Source organism: Astatotilapia calliptera, chromosome 6 (assembly GCF_900246225.1).
Source record: "Astatotilapia calliptera chromosome 6, fAstCal1.2, whole genome shotgun sequence".
In the NCBI taxonomy this organism is placed as follows: Eukaryota; Metazoa; Chordata; class Actinopteri; order Cichliformes; family Cichlidae; genus Astatotilapia; species Astatotilapia calliptera.
The window spans coordinates 7,779,932-7,794,432 of NC_039307.1; the positions used below are offsets into that span (position 1 = coordinate 7,779,932).

Here is a 14,501-nt window from a genome sequence, read left to right on the forward strand (position 1 = left end):
TGGGAGTCACAAGTTTGATTCCAGTAAGGGATGTCTGGGTCCAGTAAGGGATGTCTGGGTCCAGTAAGGTGGGCAAGAGAAAAACTAGTAGCTCAGCTTTCCAACATTCGAAAGAAGGCTAGAGATTGAAGGTACAACACACATGCTACGGCAAGGGGGAGCCAAGACGACAGGTTGGGGGGAGAATATCATCAGCCCCACCCGCTTGGGTGAAAGTTGCAACCTAGTACCTTATACCGGGTACAACAACAAGGGGGCTATGAACACCTGCCTGTGATAATAAGCTGGCCAAAGATGGATATTGCTGTCATAAGATCCCCAAATAACCATCATGGAAGGACGGTATACTGCCCAGTATGAACCGGCAGATAGAAGCAGTAACTGACATCCTGTGGCATCCATAGTGGTGGCTTACCATTAAATGATGCTCAAGAAGAGCCCAGTGGTAATCAGAGCACTAAGTGCAGTGACCCCCATCATACCTATCATATTGTTATGATAGATATGCAGAGAATAATCAACAAATCAACCATCTGTTTCATAGCTGTTTGCCCCAGCTTTGCTTGCTATTCTATATTCTAACAACGTCTCAAACATGCCATGCATTATAACAGTGGAGATATTGCACGCAAAATGGGATTTGAAGCTATTCACTTGGCATATATAAAACCAAAAAAGAAAGCAGCAGCAGGAAAAGATAAATAGTTATCTAAAACTGTTTGAGGTGCAATGTTCTTACGGAGTCTGCAGAGCTGCACTGAGTTACCTCTCTCAGCACTGTGCGGACTGGAGCCTGGAGCCGAGCTGGGTTTCTGCAGCTCCAGCTCTGTGTAGAGTAGCTCTCTAGTTTTATACAGCAGAGGGCTAACGGGGATGTTGACATAATTAGTACTGCTGTTACTGCAAGGCCCGCAGTCCTGGGATGCAGGCGGAGGAGCCTCGTGAGAAAACCTGAACATGCCTGAAGGAGAAAACCGAAAGCAGGGGAATTAAATCTGTTGTTTCCAGGACAAAAAGTGTTACATGTAATTCATTTTAGAGTTAGAAGTCAGTATGGCAACAACAAAACTGTTACACCAGGAAAACATGAGATGTTTTGATTTATTGCAAATTTTCTTACCACAAGCTGATGTTGGTCTGTGCATGCTCGGTGGGACAGGAGGTGGTGGAGGGGCATGCAAGAGCAGAGATGGCAACAGTTTCTTCAGACTTGCAAGCTTAGAACTGATGTCACTGATGTCACTGCTGTCGTGCCGTTCCTCCCTGATACAGAGAGGAGAGTCTGGAAACACATTTTTAGGACACTAGGATTAGACTCAAACATTCAGTATGCAGTATACATTAAGTAATGATGTAAAAAACAGTCGCTTAAGTTCTTATTTAACATTAATCAGCTAAACATCTATTAATATTTCCAGCAGACGTAGTTAAATTATGTAATTATTATTACTGATCCATAGACAGCATGTATTTATTTCACCATTTTAGGTGAAGGTCATTTTTAACAGCCTTTTCAGTTGGGTAGTTCAGTCTCAGCGGTGACTCATATTTGCTAAACTCTCACTTTTTAAGTGAAAGTAACTGATAATTTTCCCTTTGAATAAATGTACTGAAACATAATTTCTCATTAAAATGTACTGGAGTGGAAGCAAAAAAGTACTCATCTAAAGTACATTAATAAAACTGTACATCAGTGCAGTACTTGGATTAATATAGCCTGTGTTTCCTGAACTGCATTTGCAAACTGCAAACATATATTTACAATATAAATACATTTCTGGGGAAAGAACGTTTTTGTATGGAGGAAGAATCTTGCAGTGCTTCTAATGAAATAAGGACACAGTTTCATTAACAAACACACCTTGTGAATCTGCAGAAGGTGTCCGGTGCATCAGTGGAGAGCTGTCAGTCTAAAACATACGGGACACAAACAATTATTTTAAAGATTTCCCTTAAAGTGCTTTTGAATTGAATCAAAAACGTCTCAATTTACAGCTCAGTTTTAAAGACAAACATTCGAAGCTGCGTTTTGTCGTCCATTCAGAGTATTAAAGTACCATGCAATTATGCTTATTAATGGCCTTAAAGGGGCCTAGTATGCCCATAATCAGCTCCATACACTGATTCTTGGACTCTGCAAGAGTAGCAACTCTGCTACTGTCTTTTTATGCATCCTCTCAGTTCATTCACTTTGAAATGCGATGTTTCAATGTTTAAGACCCTTTTAAGACCACTCTTTAAAGCCCGTCTTCAAGCTTGGCTGGTGCTTGCAAATAGAAGGTGTGAACAGCAGGTGGGGCTACTGCGCTCACTGTTGTTCGTCTGAGACGTCACTATTAAAGGCGTTCTATAGCCTCAGCGTAGACTAGAATTCGTTTGCCTGCCAACTTTTTGTGACCCCCACAGGCTTATCTGCAGGGACACTACATTACAATCCACATACTATGCACACATCTTTTAGACACACTGCAAGCAGAATTCGGAACCTGCATCTCTCTGAATCCATGTCCATAACCTTGCCTAAGGGTATCTGCTTTGGTTCATTGGGATAATCGATTGAATATTGATTAGTAAATAATGGAATTTGAAAAGGGGGGGTTTAAAGTTAAAACTTCATTCTACTCCTTTTCGAGCATAAACGTTGTGTAGGTATAGAGATATTAATGAAAACTTGATGTTTTAAGTTTTTCAGTTTGACTAATAACCAAAAAGCAGTTGTATTTTTGTCTTCATTTCAGACAAGTAGTGATTATTTACAGCCCAGATGGAAGAAGTCAGCTCTTAACTTGGTAACTCGTTAAGCCTCTTTTAGCTGCAGCAGCCTGTATCAGATGTTTCCTGTATGATGATGAGCAGGTTAAACAGGACAAAGATTTCTGAGATGTCTTGATTTAAAAACACTCTTCGGGTCATGTCCGAACAGCTCATTAAAATGAAGGTCAGTACCTGCCAGTGCTTGACCATTTGATAACAGTTCCTTTCTTTTGGTTTATTTCTTTTCTTTGGGTTGTTTTCTTGTTGATCACCTTAGCTGCCCACACTTCAGGTCATAAACTACAGCTTTGACACTTTTCTGTTAAATTTCCTCCATAATCCCAGTGTGACCAGCCCCTGAGGTAGCAAGGCAGCCGAAGCCATGATGCCCCTGCCACCATGCTTTACAGTTAGGATTTTGGTGTGTTTTGCCTTTTTCTTTCAAATTAAGTTATTTCAAAAGACATTCAGCAGTCAGTGTTTTGCAGTGTTGAATCAGACTGAAATGTTTATGTAGAGAGCAGTAATTTTGTTTGTAGTGACCTTCCTTTAACACTTTTCCTTTTTCTTATAGTGGACACATACACAGAGACTTTAATGTGAAGAGATTGCTGCGGGCGCTTTGAGCTTTTACCTTTGAGTTCTTTAGTACTGAGCATCGTGCTCTTCGTGTAATGGTGGACAGCCAATCCTATCAAGAGTAGAAACAGCACAAGCATCTAACAGCAGCCTCAAACTTGCAGAGGAGCTCAACACCTTTTTTGCTTGGTTTGAGACCACCCCTCCACGACTCACCCTGCTCCCCACCTCCCCTTCACCCAGCACATCCCCCCTGTACCTCCAGGAACATGAGGTCAGGAGGAGACTGGGGTGAATCCCGGAAGGCCGGACAGCATCCCAGGGACTGTGGTTAAAGCCTGTGCGGACCAACTGGCAGGGATTCAAACTCTCCATGACTCATGCCACCGTTCCCACCTGTCTGAAGGCCTCCGCTATCATTTCTATGCCCAAAAAGACTGATATAGACAGACTCATGGACTACAGACCTATAGCCCTCACATCTGTAGATTACAACATATATATTGTTTGGGACTGCTTTGGTACCTCAGGCCAGTAATTCACATAACAATGAAACCAATTACTGTAACTATGAAAGGTTGAAAAAGAAGAAAATGAATGCTTGTGAATCGCCAACTCAAGGAATCGTGACCTTAACCCAATCGATGCTGTGGCATGATGTGGATAGAGTCATTCAGGTTAGACATCCAAGATCTATTTATGAGACCAGAGAAATGGTCCAAATACCCGTCTGATCACTGTGCAAGTCTCTAAAGACCTTAAAATACAACTGTCTGAGTGTTATTAGTTCATTTGAATTTTAATGACCACTTTGCTTTTTGGAAAGGTCAAAACAGTCACTGCAGGATGCATGAACAGAAGACCGAATGTCTGCCATTTCCACTAACAATATTTATTACTTACAGTGTTTGTTTCCGAGCAGAATTTGAATTTTCTATAGTAAATCTAATTCTATAGCATCAAAACAAAACAAAAAAACAATACGCTTGTGTTGGGAGCAACATCTGTGTGAGGTGAACCTCTTTATTTTATCACAGCTGACTAAATGGTAATAGCTCTACTCCCCCTGGCTTTTATACATATTTGGGGTTTGTTTGTTTGTTTGTTTGTTTGTTTTTTCTAACATTGTGACTGAAGATGCAATCATTAGAGATAATCAGTGCAGAAACCCTTCTAATTCCAAAGGGCAGAGTATTCTTGCAGCTGAAGACCTGCTTTAATCTTACAAAAGTAATTTTATGGCTCCTGCCCTGCACAAGCCAAAATGGGCAGATGCAATCTTACCTGCGTGTAGCTTGTGTTCCTCACTGACCGCCACTGCTCTTGTGTAATGTAGTTGTCTAAACCATGACTGCACTGGGTGGGAGATAAGAGGACATACTGTCAAGGCTCGGTTAATTGCTTTTACTGCAAAATTCAGGAAAAAGGCATGATTTTAAGGTACAGAGAAAGGGGATGCAGAGGAGGGAGGCAAAATAGCTATAGCCAAAGAGGCTTGAAAATAAACTGGTTTGGAGAAAGACTTAGGAAAAGGGGGAACAGAGAACAAGAGGTGAAGAGGAAAAAAAGCTGCAGAGCTGAGAGGTTAGAGCTGACATCTTTAGAGGCAGACTAAAGGATAGCTGGCTCAGACTCCTCTCCTCAGCAGCTAATAACACAGCAGGCTGGAGTTTCACAGATATTATCCATCATACAGTCTGTCTCAACAGACATGATGGTACACGTGAATTTAGTAGGGGTGCAACGATACACAAAATTCACGGTTCGGTTCGATACTTTGGTGTCACGGTTCGATATTTTTTCGATACAAAAAAAATGTTCATGCCTTTTTAATTTGTCATTTATTAAAATTATAAATATATATTTTAACTCAAAAGTACAGTTTTTAAATGTAATGTTGCTGAAACAAAAGTAATTAAAAAAATAAATATATCTCAGGGCTCTCAAAATTTCAAAATCCCTGGTAGCCCTTCGGGCAGGGACTCTTCAGTTTTTGGTAGCCCAAAATAAATGTAAGTAGCCCGAATAAAAAAAGAGAGCAATTTTTTGATTGATGTTTTGTTTCCTGTTTTGTTTCCTTTACAAAATTATACATTAAAGTATAATATTGTAAAGGAAACAAAACATTAATCAAAAAATTGTTGAAAAACAAATTACAACATTGTATAAAAATTACAATCATCAACTCAAATACTTGGTTCTAATTGAACAGAAATTTCTATGAACTTGTAAGAACTGTGTAGGACATGAATCAGTCTGTGTCAGATCCTGAATTTGAAATTTCCACTGAAGTCTCGGGTAAGAGACAAGTGGAACCAAGATCTAGGCCATTTGCTTTTTGAAGTTTGCAAAGACTGCTAAATTTTGCCAGTGGTAGTTCACTCTTTGCAACATAGTACGCTGTTCTAAACAGATTTTTCAGGTTTATTTTTAGTATGTGATTTGCAATTGGTGTTTGTTCTGGGAAAGATATTGCAGACTGAGCAATAATGCATTTCTTGCATTTCTCATGGGTTCTAATGGGGGCCTTTCTTAAAATGACTGGTCCCAGTAACAAAGGCGCTTGTCGACTCAGAAATCGAGAGAAAACCAAAAACACACCCGGCAGAACATTATGTTAAGTTAAGTGTTAAGTGGTCCGCATGTGCGCATTCGCTGTCAAAATAAAAGACGCGCACCAGATAAGAAGTTGCAACGCGTGTTTGCGTCCATATAAAAGGCACTGTTTTTGTCCGCTAGAGTGGGATTTTCACGGCACATTCCGCACCACATCTCTGTGCGTTCATCATTTGTTTGAAGCCAGCTCACCTCCTGCAACCACTTTTCCGAGAATACGTGCTTCTTTTGTGGTTCGGACTCCTTCTGACATTTCTTTGGAGGTGGAGGAACACCAAAGTAATTGCTTAAAGGAGCTTCTTCGACATCTTTAAGAGTTTTAAACAAATGTCTGTCCTCCTCCAGAAAATCTTATGTATGCAAACACGCGTTGCAACTTCATATCTTGTGCGCGTTTTTTTTGGGTTTTTTTGACAGCGAATGCGCACCTGCGGACCACTTATGTGCAGCCCTGGTTGCAGCCACAGAAATTCTTTTGTCCATGAAACCATAAAGCTGCACTTTCTTTTTGCCTTATAGTCTGATTTGTCATAACTTTTCCGTTTTGTGGTAAGCTTTTCTTTGGCTGTCACTTCTTCACCCTGACCTGTCTTATTTGGCTCAGCAGAACTAAAATATATATCCTGCTGCTTTTACACACGCACTCACATAACGGTCAGCGATTCTCTGCGCGATCAACCTCTCATATGTTTAAGCTTGCTGCGGGAGATTTCACTTGTCATGTTTGCATAGTAAGCTAACGATTGATAAGACGATGTCAGAGGAATTGGTGCGCAAATTATCATCACTCACCAATCAGTGCTGTCGCTCTCTATACACAGTGCGCGATTGCAAAGAACAAGCGCAAATTCAAACGCGATTTCAATATGTCACATATTGACAGTGGCTCACCGATGCCAATGACATAATTACCCAGCTACATTTCCGAAAGAATGCAAAAGCATTGACATATATTTTTCCTTCCTACAATAGCCCGACGGGCAGGGCAGAGATAGATCTTTGGTAGCCCGACATCCCGGGGCTAGCGATTTTGCCAGCCCTGTATCTGATTGAGGAATCACTCATCTTTGGAAAAGAGAGTTTATTACAGAGAAATGGCTCTTTCCAAAATCTATACTATACGCTAAAGCTATACTATACGCTTCTTCTGGGCTATATTCTCAGCAGCATATTGTAGCGGTCAGGGCTGTTCGGGGTTCTGTTTGTACAGTTATGTTTTGTTTATGTTGCCATAGTGACGGGTGACGCCCTCTCGCTGCGACGGTGTGTCCTTCCGGGGTCAGAGGGCGCCCTGTGTGTTGTTGTTGTTGTTGCTGTGCGGTTGCCGCGCTGAGCAGTTAGCTAGCGGCAGTGTTCTTCTGCAGATGTTAATAAACGGCTGTGCTCCCTGGCTAGCTCACGGGAAGCAAGACCAAACGACACCTCCGTCTCCTCCTTGTCTGAGCTTGCCACATTGGTGTCAGAAGTGGGATGATGGTGGCACCCCATGTTCTGACCCGAGTGACTTTTCCCCCGCCGGTCGTGACCGGCCGGTGCGCCAAAAGAAGGCACCTGGACATTTGCAGGACTTTGTGTGGGGTAATGGGGTCGTCGGGGACGACTGACCCCTTAGGTGGGGACTATGTAGCGGGTCAGGGCTGTTCGGGGTTCTGTTTGTACAGTTATGTTTTGTTTATGTTGCCATAGTGACGGGTGACGCCCTCTCGCTGCGACGGTGTGTCCTTCCGGGGTCAGAGGGCGCTCTGTGTGTTGTTGTTGCTGTGCGGTTGCTGCGCTGAGCAGTTAGCTAGCGGCAGTGTTCTTCTGCAGATGTCAATAAACGGCTGTGCTCCCTGGCTAGCTCACGGGAAGCAAGACCAAACGACACCTCCGTCTCCTCCTTGTCTGAGCTCGCCACAATATTAAACATATCAGGTCCCCATAAGGAGAATCATGTGCTAACGGCTGTCTAAATGACTCGGGTAAAGTTTGTAGCATGCATGCTTGTTGTTTTTGTCTGCTTCCACTTGTCTTTGCACTAGGATGATGTCGGCGTAAATTTGCAGTCATATTCGTTGTGTTCCCACTAGTGCTGCCAGTGTTAATCTCGTTGAAATGACGTTAACGCCACAACACGGCAAATCTCCGTTAACGAGCTACCCCTGCTTGGGGCTAGACGGCCAACAGTTAACGAGCTAACTGCGCTAACACACTAGTTCCCACCCATGTAATTGAGCATTGCGTGGCACATCCAACATACTGTTTTACTTTAGTCCATGACGCGCTTACCTTCAGGGTCATACGTCACATGAAAACCAAAATAATTCCAAACGCCAGATCTGAATGAGGGTGGGGGAGGTTCAATTTGCCATGTTGCAAGGAGAGCTTAACTTCTGTCTCGCTAGCTTGCCCTGCGCTCTTCCTTCTGACGATGCTGTCTGTGTTGAACGCTCAGTGGATCTGCGCTCGACAGTGCAGCCTAGGCGGAGTAGTCGAACGCAGATTCACTGAGCGCTCAACACAGACAGCATCGTCAGAAGGAAAGTTGATAAAATAAATTACAAATTTTGTATTGTTCGATACATATGCGTACCGAACCGAAAGCACTATATCGAACGGTTCAATATCGATACGAGTATCGTTGCACCCCTAGAATTTAGGTATTCTAACCATTACCAAACATGAAGGACGCTGAGTTTCTGCTACACTGAACCACCAACTCTTGAGGAATGAAAATAAGGAAAACTCATTTGTGTTTCACACAGTGGGATTCTCCTCTCTGAGGATTTCAGCCAGTTTCATCACTACTTATTAACTTTTTCAGTCCCCTTTGCTCCCTCTCACTCTCTGCAGCATGCACGCTGTATAATGAACACACACACACTCCTACACAACCTGTCAGAAATCACAAGACATGCTGTTTCCTCTCCTGTTCTGATGATAATTTGCCTGTTACAAGGGGGAAGCGCTTTTCACAACCCATCAAAAAATTAATTACACACAATGTGGGAAAGTCTCTTCTGAGAGCATTTGAGGTTTCAGACAAAAGTATGAAAATCAAAAACAACGCCAGCTCGAGACAGGTGTGCGACAGACACCCACACTGATTTTGTTTTCCTATATATGGGCGATTGAGTGGCTCAGCGGGTGGAACTGTCACCTCACAGTGAGAAGAACCTGGCTTTGGTTCACACATACTTCTGCCTGTTTCTAAGTCTTCTCACCATGGTTCCTCACCCTGTGGTTTTCAGGCCAAAGGCATCTAAAATCATTTGGACCCTAAACTGCCCATATGGAAGAGACACAGGAAGCATGCTGCAAGTGCAGAAAAGCACCGCACTGTAGAACAGAACGAAGCGAAAAAGAAATCACATTTTAAAACAAATGAAAGGAAAAAAGTTTTGTCCCTAAAGCCCTGTGATACATCGATAAGGGTTTGCAATGCTAGAGCGCCTCAGCTTGAATCACAGAACAGAATATTTTATAGAGAAATTCATTCTTCCTACTTTTCTGCTCCTCTGGCAGATTTTTTTCTCCCCTCCACAGTTTTTTCAGCTTCCTAATGATCCTTTAAAGCATCGACTGTACTGTAAATCACAATTACAAAAGCAGCCACCCAAGTTAGTCATTAGTTCCAAAGCAAGTAGTGGTGTCTATGTGAAAAGGCCAGATAATTGCTGCTTGAAGCGCTGCTGCATCAGTTGCAAACACTGCAGGGTTATGTAATACTGTGAAGCAGAGGGCAAACAGAGGAAAAGTGCTTTAGGAAAATAGACCATAGACTTATTAAAATAGACTTAAGTTGAGATCTCTGGTGCTATTAATTTAAAAAGAAAACCCACTAAAAAAGTCACCAAATTACTGTTTAAGGGTATATTTTAGCAGGTGTTGGTGTTCCACTTTCAACTAACTTCCACTGCAAGTTTCTGTTTTAATCCAAGCTCTTAAATATTTTTCCTCTTGATTTTACTAGCAACAGAATTTCTGACATTAAAGAGAAAAAATACTAGATAGATAATTGGAGTATTCGGTCTACATAGAATTATTGATAGGTGGATGTAAATACAATAGTTTAACTTTTTTCTGCAGATGTTGCATATATATCACAGCATTAACAGCTGTGGTTTATTTTTATTTTAATTAAAGAACATAAAATAGAACATTATAGATTTTATTAATAAAACCAGTGTTTTTGAACCTTTGAGGGATGTGATTCAGGCTTATTTGCTGCACTAAGGTGGTTGATTTGTCTGTTTTTTAAGTTACAGACAGATTTGATTCACCTTTACTTGACGTTGATCCAGGAAGTTTTCTGAGGATTCTTTTACCGTTGAAAGATAAATAAAAATACAAATGAAGCTGAAATTAAAAAAAAAAAAAACTACATGATGAAATTGTTTATATGTTTTCTAGACATGATGACATTAAAATGTCTCTTTGAAAGCAGGAAAAAATCTGGCGAGTGATATTTTTGTGTTGTATTTTAGTAACTCAGGGTCTTATTCTGCAAAATGATTGACTATACTTCTTTAAATGTAATAATAAATAATAATGTTTCAGTACTTTCACACAAATAGGGGTTTGAACACAGAAGGTTTTCTTTTATTAGACAGGGAATTATGTATTTTCTACTAATTTCACTGAGGTACCTCAACTCTAGTAGAGCTAAATATTTTTGACAACAGGTCCCAGATTTTCAGGAATATCACTTATAGTCATCTTGCTCTCTTTCCTATTCCCATAACTTCCAAACTCTACTTGGGAGCACGTTCTTGCCTATTTACACAGGAGAGTTACATAAGATCTCTTTTAATAGCATAAGAATAGAAATACGCCATAGTGGGTTTATTTAGTGAGTTATGGAGATTTGCATTAGTGGGGGCAAAGTATAGCATGATTAGCAAGAGTGATTAACTTAATGATTGGTAATTATTAGTATTTCATTTGTTTTGTTTCTTTATGGAAACAGCAGAGAGAACAGAATGAGGGAGTGAAACACTGTGACCCTCCCTGTACCTGCTTTTCTGCATTAAACAAGCCTCCAGGGACCAACAAGGGTCTGGGTGTGGCCCTCCCCTCACTGTCCACAGAGGGCGCCCTCTCGCTACCCCAGGAGTGTGAGCGCTGCATCATGACTTGACACTGAGCCATCACTCCTCCTTGTCCCTGACCATCACCTCCATCTCCACTGCTCTTATTGTCTTTGCTGAGCTCAGACTGGGCTCCGTGGGACCATGGCTTCTTTTGAGGTTGAGCTCGGAGCAGACTCCTGGGGGTATCATACCACAGTCTAAGCAGACTGGGAATCCGGTATTCTTCACTATGCCTTCGAGATGTACGAGATGCAGATCTGGAGGAGCAGGAACAGGAGGCTGTGTTCCCCTCTGGGATAAGCATGGGTTGAAAAGGAGAAGAAGGAGGAGTTGGCGGTGGTGCAGAAGGAGGTGAGGAAGGAAAAGAAGGAGCAGGAGGAAGGCTGGCCACCGAGCCAAATTCCTCCCCTACTCCCCCGCTGGCCATGTCCAGACTCCCCGTACATGAGGAATAGCTCCCTGAGTAAGAAGAGTGGCTGCCTGTTGCTATCCCAATCCCACTGTCTAATGAACTCTGCCGCCCGCTGTCATGGAGACCGCGAGGATGGATGTGGGTGGAGGAGGGATGGCTCCTGGAGCCTCCCACTACAGCAGAATAAAGCCGGTCATCTGAACTGGCCAGTGCTTTCAGCGTGGAAGAGCTTGAAGCTGTCTCACTGGAGAGGTGCAGTCTGCCTAATGGCTCCGCCCACACTGGAAGTCTGCTTCCATAGCTCGCATCTGATTGACTGGAGGAAGAGCTGGAAATACTGCTGTGGTCATCTCCAGCAACAGATGTACTGCAGCTGTAAGAGGAGGCTGAAGAGGGAGAGAAAGGTAATTGACTGTAATGAGTAATAAGTGAGACACACACTGAAATAAATCAGTTTGTAAGCACCAAACGCCAAGTTAAACTGCAGATAGTGATGTTTAATCAATAATATATAAATCACACCTTTAACTTGGTGCTGTGGGCAAATTATTACAACTCTGTGAAGTCAGTGTTCAATCATCTGCTCATTAATTACAGTACAGGTCATTAACAGGTGCTGCTAATCAGTGCAGGCAGGAAAAGGAAATATTTATTTCACTAACTCTCAGCAGACATGAATCATCTGCTCTGACTATACTGACATTCACATATGTACACACATAATTACGATGAAAATCCCGAAATAGCAGCATGAATATAGAGCAGGGATTAAACGACTGTGTGGTCAGGTCAGCGGTCCAAATATGCACGGAGCAACAACGTGAAAGAGATTCATAGTTCACAGAAACATCTGAAGGTCCTCAGATGATGCAATTTTTCCTTATGAAACATTATGAAAAGAGTTATGTGTTGGCTGTATAAGCTGAGGTGAACTTTACAAAATAACGTACCTGTGCTGCTTGCTAAGCTGCACTGAGACAACATGCTCAGTCTTTTCTCCAGCACTGATGCCTCGAGGTTGATTCGTTCCTCTGCTGAAGCTGGATCGGCACTGGGATCTGCTACGTAAATAAATAATTGAATGAACAGTTATTTGCAAATCTCATTAAGCCATACTTTACAACACAGAAATCTGAGACATTTTACTATTTAATGAAAAATGTTAGCTCATTGTTTTTGTTTTTGCTTTTAAGTTGATGACAGCAACAAATCTAAAAATCGGGATGGGAGCAGAAACAGGGCGGAAAGGTAGGACACACCTACAAACCTCAATCTACCGACACTGTAAAGAAGACATGGCCGAAATTCGTCCACAACAATGAGATGATTTAATAAGTTCATGAAAATTATACTTCAAGTTACTACTACGAAAGGTGGTTCTACTGAATGGTGGAGTGTGCTTTTAGTTTCACATGAAGTTACATTGCAGAATAAAACACCAGGCCATTGACATTTGACTTTTTTTAAGCACAATAATAAAGTGTTTCATTGTGTTAAGTATATTTCAGATGCTGCTGTGATCTTAATACAAAATGTATAAAATCAAAACTAAAGTTGTAAGACATCTGCTGCATTTATCAGACTGCTCTTTAAAATATGAGTGTGTGTGCATGTGTGTGTGTGTCCATCTAATTCTTTCAACAGCTTGTAAATTTAACATCTCCCGAGGACGCTATAGGCGCCTCGACAATCTGTTACAACACTAATTTTGTGTAAAACCTTGCTAATTACACTCCTAATTCCTGCTATATATACATACTGTAGAGGTGAGTGAGTGTTAGAGGGGCAGCATGGCTCCTGTTTGTGTGTGCGCACCAGTGTGTGTGCGCACCAGTGTCCGCACATTGCAGTGGGTCAGTGGGTGCTTGTATAGGTGTCAACAACCTAACACCTGGAACTCTACTCCCTGGACTCCAGCAGCTAATGCTAATATGTAGATGCCAAGTTTCTTCACTACACTATGTGAGGTGTCAGCTAACATTTGCTAACGTAGCTACTTGACTAATTATAGCCAGTTCTCAGCACTGAATGTCACAGTGGGGTTACAGTGGGCCTCATAGCTGATGACGCAGGCTGGTTAATGCTGGAATAAACTTTGGTTTATTTTCAACCTGGAATTCATTTTTCCCCCATTCCTGTCAAACTGGTTGACCCAGATATTCAACGCATTCACACAGCTATTTGCCCTGATTTTGTTTGATCTAGTCCTAGTTTGTCTGTACACATGTTTTACTCCAATACCAGTATTTGCACTTGCAATGTTTATCTTTAAATATAGATTTATAGTAAGCGAAAAATAAAATATGTAGCGCATAAAGTTATGTAATGAATGTGGGCTTAAAGTGCAGAATTTGCAGCTTTAGCTGAACAGTACTGCATTTATCATTTTCATGAGTATAAGGAGCTTGGAAAGGAAAAAGAAACTTAGAGAAGTCCAGTCTCTTTCTTTCCAGGCTCTTTGTACTGCCGTGACCTTGATGACTGAGAACCTACACAGACATTTTCATGAGTCATTCTTATACATAGTTTCCAACTTTTGTCACTGTTCAGAAATGTATAGACCTACCTAAACACTATATTTAAAGGTATCCTCTGGAGCTACTGAACAGTACTGGGGGGCTATGGAGCAATGTTTTTAATCACTGGCTCTTCTGTTTTGTTTGTTTGTCTTATGCATGAGTTCAAGAATATTTATTATTCCTGGCTATGATTTCACATAATTCAGCTAATCTAAAGAGGGAATACACAAAGAAATGAAACAACAACAGGCAGAGAATATGAGGAAAAGCATAGATTCAGTATGCAAATGTTAACGCAGATAAAAACCTGTCCTAGTAAGCTGGCAAAGCCCTTGCTGTTAAAGAAGAACAAGTCTTAGGACTGATATTTGTCCTCAGTGGTATAAAACTTCAGTACAGCGCTGTGCTTACTGACATGTGAGATATAAATAATTCTTCAGAGACTTCCAGTATGATGGATGACTGGGGGGGAAATGGGTCCGGGTGAAAAAAGACATACTATTTTGAATGCAGAAAAAGTGTAGTAATGCTAGCTAATGTGCAATGCTG

General features: G+C 41.5%; 1 protein-coding gene across 7 annotated transcripts in view; it reads right to left on the reverse strand.

Annotated features, from left to right (window-relative positions):
• The window catches only part of LOC113023684 (protein Dok-7-like), a 70,791-nt gene that overhangs the window by 45,815 nt on the left and 10,475 nt on the right, over positions 1 to 14,501 (reverse strand). For 2 of the 7 annotated variants that reach the window (XM_026169946.1, XM_026169947.1), the window contains exons 7-8: positions 12,384 to 12,494; positions 10,945 to 11,819 (exon numbers count right to left, since the gene is read on the reverse strand). In XM_026169946.1, coding sequence (XP_026025731.1) covers positions 10,945 to 11,819; positions 12,384 to 12,494 — 986 coding nt within the window. The other 5 variants (XM_026169943.1, XM_026169941.1, XM_026169944.1 and 2 more) reach the window with 5 other exon arrangements.